The 8,440-nt window shown below is 46.6% G+C and overlaps 2 protein-coding genes across 2 annotated transcripts; both read left to right on the top strand.

Annotated features, from left to right (window-relative positions):
- Nucleotides 1–2,904: 2,904 nt before the first annotated feature.
- CCR75_005058 (uncharacterized protein) lies at nucleotides 2,905–3,087 on the top strand (the record flags this gene model as incomplete). The annotated part of the gene is made up of 1 exon (XM_067963143.1): nucleotides 2,905–3,087. The coding sequence occupies one exon, from the start codon at nucleotides 2,905–2,907 to the stop codon at nucleotides 3,085–3,087; it is 183 nt and encodes a 60-aa protein (XP_067823759.1).
- A 1,544-nt stretch (nucleotides 3,088–4,631) lies between these two features.
- CCR75_005059 (uncharacterized protein) lies at nucleotides 4,632–6,257 on the top strand (the record flags this gene model as incomplete). The annotated part of the gene is made up of 1 exon (XM_067963144.1): nucleotides 4,632–6,257. The coding sequence occupies one exon, from the start codon at nucleotides 4,632–4,634 to the stop codon at nucleotides 6,255–6,257; it is 1,626 nt and encodes a 541-aa protein (XP_067823758.1).
- Nucleotides 6,258–8,440: the final 2,183 nt, after the last annotated feature.

Below are 8,440 nucleotides of genomic sequence, written 5' to 3'. Positions count from 1 at the left end.
AACTGGGCATCGTTGACGTGAGAAGACCTATTTCACAGTAAATTGCAACTTTTACTACCCCCGCTAGTATTGATTCGTGCGCAAGTACATTCGTGCTTGCGAGGTATATCAACGGGTGAAGCCTAGTCATTCATCCCGTGCACCTCCTTAACCCCTACCACTTCCAACAGAGTGTTGGCAGTCCGCATATATGGACTTCGTCTTCGGATTTCCATTTCCCGAAGATGATCACAAAAACAATGGAATCCTTGTTTTTGTAGACAGATTCAGCAAGATTAACCATCTTGCTGCAGTACCAGAGTCGATCACAGCTCTGGGCTGTGTCCGTGTCTTTATCGAAACGGTATTCAAACTCCACGGGTTACCCCGTGAACTGGTCTCAGATAGAGACACACGGTTTTACGGCGGAGTTTTGGCATTCCGTGTTCCGATCTATCGGAACATTGCTATGTCAATTTCTGAGCATCCAGAGACAGATGGTCACACGGAACGCGAAAATCGTGTCCGCGAAGAGATACTTCGAGGCTACATCCAATCGTAGAATGGTTTACGCCATCCACGCATACCTACCCAATTAGAGGAACCCTCTAGTTTGAGGAGGGACTCGCACGAGCACAACCATTTCTGGCTCATGCTCATCACGCGTCCAAGATACCAACGACGCGAATGATGTCGATGTCGAAGTTATCGACATCGAAGATCTTCTAGCGATGGGCGTCTAGTAAAGTTATTCGACACCCCACATTCGACTAGGGAACAAAGTGGCAAATTATTTAAAAACTTTAATTTTTAGGGTTTGTTAACCTCATATCCTGGAGTTACACACATATTTTTGTGTGTGAGGGGCAACTTTCGTCAAAAGACCTGCAAATTATTTTGACGTAGCTGGATCAATAGGGCACTCCGCACCTACTGACCCCGACCGTTTTTTTACGATCCTCCTTGCCTTTGCGACCTCGCAACAGCGTCAGATCCGCGTCCTCCGCTGTTTCTAGCGAAAGGTCGGCCATTTCTCTCAGTGCTTTTAGACCATGGCCGTGAGTCACTACACTCATAGGTGTAGTGGCCCATTTTTTGACAACGATTACATTTCTGTAATCGTTTGCAACTTGAAGAGCGAGGTTTCTCGCTCTCTAAGATCCATGGGTTCTGGACCTTCATTTTCTTGTCGTCTCGGTGGACGATAAGCACCAGAGTGGACAAAAGCCTGTTAAGACTAAAGTCCTCCTGTTTCGCTTTAAAGATCGCTTGGTCTAGCGACTCTAATTCTAGCCGGAACAGGTAGGTCTTGAAAGGACCGTCTGCAAGACCTTTCAAAACATAGTTAACTATTTTTTTCATCAATTCGATGATTAATGACACAACGGACCAGGTATCATGTATTTGGACATAAGCGTGAATGTCACGCTTGCCCTGCTCAAATACAGGATTTCTGCTCGAGCCCTGGATTCGGCACGTGGCAGCTCAAATGTTTGTCTGAGCCGGGTCTTAAAGCCTCATATGACCAAAAGACTGATGGGTCGTGATGCTTTAGCTCGAAGGCCCAAGATTTGGCACGTCCGGCTAAGTTGGCATGCCCAATTTCACTTTCGTCGCGTCATCACTGATACGACGATCTTCTATGGCTTCGTATAATTCGACGAACTATTTTAAAAGTGAGTCGCCCTCGGCTGCCTTAAACTTTGAGATTTCGACCTTTAAGCTTTCGGGTCGACGCGGAAGCGTCGGCCTATTAGCAGCATATACATGCTGCTGTCTCAATAGTTTCATCTATTGAGCACCCGGTTCTCTCAACATCACTGTATGTTGTGAGCTTTGCTGGTAAGCAGGGCTACATCCTCTTGAGACCCCGTCGATTTCTAGTTAAATGAATTCGGCTATGGCCGTATGCTGTTCATCTCTGTCCAGAGTGATTAGCATAGCGCCAACGGCTGGTACGCCTACGGCCGAGGTCATTCGCTCGATCGCTCTCCCTTCGAGGTCACTCAAATAGAGGAAACCTCTCACAAGTTGCGAAATAACCTTCTTGAGGGGCTTGGAAGCTCCCTCCTTCTTCATCCAAACATGTTCATGTTGGATGGAACGTGGGTGGGCCGTTAAACGGACTAGGACGTGCTACCAGGTGTAACACGGCACCTTTTACTATTACTGGTAAGTACTTGTTGACCTTACACTGATTACAGTGTAGGTTAGGTGCCTCGAAACTTCAAGTACACAGGGGTACAGATGAAGGTTTTTAAGTAGCTAAGGGTCGTAAGCTAATTCAGGATTAGAATTAGGAAAAGTAAATCTGTATTAATATAATTAGTTTCCTACGTAACGATCTTCTATCTACTACTGAACTTATTATATTAATATCTAATTAAGCATGGCGCCTCCTTGCGCACCGCACAATTGTGTCTTGAAACGATTGGCGGGGTTGATTTGGACTTAAACAACCAACCAATAGAGCTAATGTCTTATTGCATCAATTATACCAAATTTCGTATTTTTGGAACTGTTTAAGCCAAAATTGATAGAGATAATAATTTTGTACTTCTTCGCTTATTTCCTCTTGTAGGATATAATACTCATGTCACGGTAGGGATGCTCGATGTTGAATGACGTAAAATAAGTCTGTATGAAGTTTGTCACTAAAATTGCAAATTGCGAAGTGAAATTAGACTGCAAGTTAACCTAAAACATCACTAAACCTCAATCTTAACGTAAGCCAACCATTTCAGTAGTGAACCAATGAGTCGGCGGTTCAAGTCAAACCGCGGTTACTAGAGACCGACCGTTCAGGCATCTTCAACATCGTCCAGCACTTCAACATGGTTCACCGTCCCATGGCAATGCCGCCGCTATCTTAATCGTCGTTGCGTCTAAAAATATCTCATGTGACGGGGTGTCGGACCTGATATGATGCCGAAGAATGTGCCAAGATGGCGGCACCTTGGCCGATCTTTGAATTCACGCATTCTCCTATGGAGCCAGACGGCGATCACGACATTTCTTCGCGACCGAAGGCAATACGAAGGCAAGGTCGCTGAGCAGTGCCGGGCCACGGTAGAAGTTGAAGCGCTGTGTTGCGAAGCGTACGATTAACATTCGAGCCATTGGTATTAGAGCATGTAACGCTCTACATCCTATAGAAAGACATTTGCAGCGTGTCAGACGACGTTCTTGCTTAAGCACGGCATGCCGTGCTTAAGCAAGAACGTAAAGCATGTCCTAATTGTTTGTAACCTGAAGGACCACGGTTGGTACACCGACAGAACGCACGAATTCGTTCTTGATCTTCGCGATGAAAGTATAACTTTCTCGATCAAAACCGTGATCAGTAATGGATTCACAGTCAGATTAGAAGACTGAACGATGCATTGCCGAGTGCTCATTGTCGATTTAATAAGATCCGTCACTCCAATATCTCAAAAGAAATTCGATTAAAGGAATTTAATTTCAATCGTACTTAACGGAACATAGAGCTCAATAACCCAGATTGCAATCTGCCTTCTCCTTGTCTGTAAATATACTGTGAAATCTCCAGCCAAATAGACAGCACTATTTACGTAGCCGTCTGATGTCGTACGGCGTAACCTCATTCGCGGGTACATGCGTCAACTACCGTTTTTGCCTCCTTTCAAGTAACTTACTATGCATTAAGTATTATTAGCTTTCGTTTTTCGATGGATAAGCTTTTTCTGGACAGCACTTTCACGTTTTCTCAGCTCTTTGACAATACGTGAAGATTATTTACAATTAAGAGGTCAAAAGAGACTGCCGTTAAATTTAGTGCATAAACAAGATCCAAGTTGTACTTAACAAATTCTTGTGATTTTATGCGTCTATTTATCTGCAACTGTAAAATTGCAGTTGCGATCTTGCCCTTGAATTTAGTGCCTGGCTCACACTATTGGCCACAACGCGATGCAACGGGTGTTCATGTCGTGCACTCGCTATAATACAAAGATCTGCAATTCCAAAGTCAATGAAGTACGATGAGGCTTATGGTCGTCAACCTTTTAGTCGAGCATGTGCCAATTCCTCAAATTACCAGACCAATCGGTCATTCAATCGCCAAGTATTTAACTATAGCCTAAATCTGCGATCGACAATACAAAAAGAGCATTAAAGCTTGCTCTGGTCGTCGACCTCATAGATCGCTTGCAGTTTGGAGGAATAAGGATCACGAAAAAAAAAACTTTATGAGCTAACTGCGTTGAGGATTTCAAGAAGGCTCTAAAATCGTGCTGTACAAGACTTCCTCACAGTGGTAGCGATTGGTATGAATACCTAAGCTTCAAGGTACAAATGCCACGTCTGCTTCGTCCTTAGTGGACCACACAATTTTCAATCCCACATTGCGTTGCTTCTGATCACGATCCTCTTTTTGTGACAAAATGTGTCGACACGTGACAGCAGCCAAGAGACTTAGAAACTATTCCGTCGCTTTTATTTCCTAGCCGAGCCAATTCGTTAACCTCTAGAAATTATTATCCATTTTAGTACCCATTTTTAGTCCAATCTAAAGTCTTCAACTACTATCAGAACGCATTTCCTCGCAAAAATGTAAGCTCAGATGGCTTGCCATTGATATAATAAGTGTGTCCATTCCGCAAATTGCTCGCTCGCACACACTTAGGAGGCCAATGCTCTCCATCGTGCGTCTACGTCTGTCATCTTCAGCGGCCCCTCGCTCCTTTCCGTTGCTGCGTCGTTCGGCGTCCACGCTAGCTGAGCCCGTATTTGATAAGCGCGACGGCTCCAAGGGCGAAATTGACAGTGCGCGCGCCTTTATCGAGTTTCCGCGCGAGGCTGACCCTTACCGCGACGTGGTAGAGCGCTTGCACGATTGGAATGAGATCAATTCAGGCTGCCGTGACGCTGTAGAGCGCAAGATCCAAGCAGCACGCTGTATGGACTGTGGCACCCCGTTTTGCCAGACCAACACGGGCTGTCCCGTGAACAATCTCATTCCCGAGTGGAACGAATTGGTTTTTCGGGACGAATGGAAGGAGGCCAGTGACCGCTTGCACAAGACCAACAACTTTCCCGAGTTCACGGGACGCGTCTGCCCCGCGCCGTGTGAGGCGGCGTGTGTCGCTGGTCTCGTGGACGATCCGGTGACGATCAAGAACACCGAGTACGCAATTGTAGACCGCGCGTTTGAAGAGGGATGGATTGTGCCTCGGATCCCACGCCGAAATGGTCTACGTGTGGCTGTTGTAGGCTCTGGTCCAGCGGGACTCGCGGCCGCGGACCAGCTGAATCAAAAGGGCTACTACGTCACGGTGTACGAGCGTGAGGATCGGGTCGGGGGCCTCTTGATGTATGGCATTCCGAATATGAAGCTTGACAAGAAGACTGTCAATCGTCGCGTTGAGTTGCTGCGAGAGGAAGGGATTGATTTCGTCACGAACGCGACTATTGGCGTCACTACGTCCGTGGAACAGCTACAAAATGAGAATGACGCAGTCGTTCTGGCGCTAGGATCCACTGTCCCGCGTGACATGGTCATTCCTGGCCGCCACCTCAAGGGCGTGCATTTTGCGATGGAGTTTTTGACAAAGAACCAGAAGCGGCTCATGCTGACCGTGGACGGGAAGCTCCAGAGCGGTTGGGACCGCAACTTTGTCACGGCGGAAGGCCGGGATGTCGTGGTCATTGGTGGCGGTGATACTGGGACCGACTGCATTGCCACGTCCATGCGCCAGCGGTGCAAGTCGGTCGTTAATTTGGAGCATAATCCAGTGCCTCCAGCGCAGCGTGCCCCGGAAAACCCGTGGCCAGAGTACCCGCGTATATACGGTGTCGACTATGGCCACGCTGAGGTCCGTTCGGTGTTTGGTGAAGACCCACGGCGATACTCGCGCGTCACAAAGGCATTCATGGGCAATGCTCAGGACGAGATTACGCACGTAGTGACGATTCTAGGCGAAAAGGATCCCAAGACCGGTTTGATCACAGAGGTATCTGGTACTGAGGAGGAAATTCCGTGTGATCTCGTGCTCTTTGCCATGGGTTTTGTTCACCCGGAGCAAAACATTGCCGAGGGCCTCGGGCTTGAAGTGGATCAACGTCGCAACATTCGTGCTGCGTACGGAGACTACCAGACGTCCGTCGAAGGTGTGTTTGCTGCAGGTGATTGCCGTCGCGGTCAGTCATTGGTAGTGTGGGCGATTAACGAGGGTCGGGGGGTTGCAGACGCGGTGGAGCGGTACTTTTTAAACGAAGGCTTTCAGCCAGAAGTATCTCAAAACCAACGCTTCGGATAGGAATCGCATCGCTGGTCTGTACACACACGCATAGAGAACCCTTGGAGATTTGTTACAACGACGCTTATTTTTTAGGGCAACACCCGGCAAGGACCGTAGGAGAGTTATTAGAAATGATTATTGTTACACGTGAAATTCAATGTTTCTTGAAAGGTACTTTAAACACAAAATTTGAGCGCGGGAGACCGTCAATGTTACTCCGCTGTGAACGTGCACATTGTGAACGTAGTGGCATCGCGCACGAAAAAGTGTTCTTTTCTTTTTGTGGCAATGTTATCACGATTGACATGTTGATGTCGTTGCAGTTGCTTAGAATAAGCGAGAAACACGTCGGATTTGGTCAGGTAATGAATGGAAGCAAGAGTTGCCAAGTGCGATCCGGTTGCCGAAATCTATTATAAGTTGGTTATGGTTAGGTTTACGTTATAAAGTTCAGTTCTCCTTTGATGCTCGAGTGTTTAGTGCCTTCTTGAGGCTTGCGCTGCGATCAGCGACAGTAAATAAGCCTTCCCGGGCAGACGTCGCTTGGTGAACCGCTGTTGTGGTACATTTATTTTATGGGTAAAATACCCTTTGGTTTCCTTAAAAAATAAGATAATTACTAAAATCCCATTTATTATGGGCAACGTATGTGGCAGCGGCCAGACATTAATCTGGCTGCGGAAATCTATTTTAAATTAGCTAGAGTAAGGTTTTAGACTTTAATAAGTAAACAAAATTATGAACCCACCTTTGCAAGGCAACAAAAGCGCTATTGGTGCGGATCATTGACTGAGTCTGTCAGTGTTTTCGACATTGGAATGTCTGAGTTATTACACTCCAATGTTGAAACATTGATTTTGAGAATATGAAGGTGGAACGGCACGTACTCCGTCGAGTGACACTCATTGTAACAACGATTCGCTGAATGCTAAAAGCATTGTAGGCCTAGGCGAAGTTATCAAGGGTGTAATATTACTGAGATACGTGGAGTGGCACGTCTGAGTCAACCGAGTGGTCGGCCGGGGTGGTACCATACTGAGTGTCAATAGTGACACTATTGGCGGTTTGCCAGGGCATTTCGGGTCAAACCCTTTTAATGCACGTGTGGTGACATGTCAACGGTCACTGGACAAGGAAGTTGAGTTACACAACTCCTCGTCAGATGTCGGATTAGACACCAGCTCTGGTATAGAACTAATACAGGCTAAAGAATTTGGGACGTGAATGTCCCGACTTCTAAGATGCGTATTGTCTCCTCTCCAAGACAGGGGGGACGCGAAGCGTCTATACGCTTACAAAGTGATTCCAGCGAACACTTTCATACGCTTGTAAATGGTGTAACCGGTAACATCGAGGGAGAAGTTAGCCTTCCGGCAATCCCTTTACTGAATGGTCTTTTAGAGCTAGACGAAACGTCTATGAGGGGGTGCGGCCGAGTCTTAAAGTCTGGCGGCTTATCTGAGATGGTCATTCGACAAACGATTAAGTTTAATTCATCGTCGCTTCTGGACAAAGCTGTTCCTGGAGGGCAAAACTGCTGCGCTTAGTGCGCGGAGTGGATCATCGATCCTAAAGATCTTACGGATCCATTCTATTCCTTGATTAAGAAATTCTGAGATGTGGTATGCACCAATCCACTACCTGTTTACAGTCGGATAGACGTGTCCGTCATGAAATTGACTTGGTTCCGGGAACCCATATACTGTATTACCCGACAATGGCCTTTACCAAAGGAACTGTGTGACGTCATTAAAAATTTCTTCCGTGCTAAGCACGAGGCTGGAGTGGTACGAGAGAGCGAATCTCCTCATTCGACACCGACATTTTGTGTCATAAAGCCAAATGGTAAACGGCGCATTGTACATGCTTATAATAAGCTTAACGCTGCCACTTTACCAGCACAACCCCCATTCATAGAAATGATGTTCTTCAGAACAATATGGTGGGATGTACAATGTACAGTGCTCTTGACTTATTTATAGGTTTCTACCAACTGATATACAGATCACGCTTCATTACGCACGGCGAACAAGTCGCCCCATCTCTCGCAGAGAATGGCTCGATGGCTATCCTTTTTCGCCGAATACAACTTCGAGGTGACGTATAAGCCCGGCAAGCAGAATGCTTTGGCTGATGCGTTATACGCAGGCCGGATTATGAGCTCTCTCATTCACCGACTATACTATCGCCTATTACTGAAT

Source organism: Bremia lactucae, linkage group LG15 (genome assembly GCF_004359215.1).
Source record: "Bremia lactucae strain SF5 linkage group LG15, whole genome shotgun sequence".
Classification (NCBI taxonomy): domain Eukaryota; phylum Oomycota; class Peronosporomycetes; order Peronosporales; family Peronosporaceae; genus Bremia; species Bremia lactucae.
This window is presented reverse-complemented; position numbering and strand designations above follow the sequence as displayed.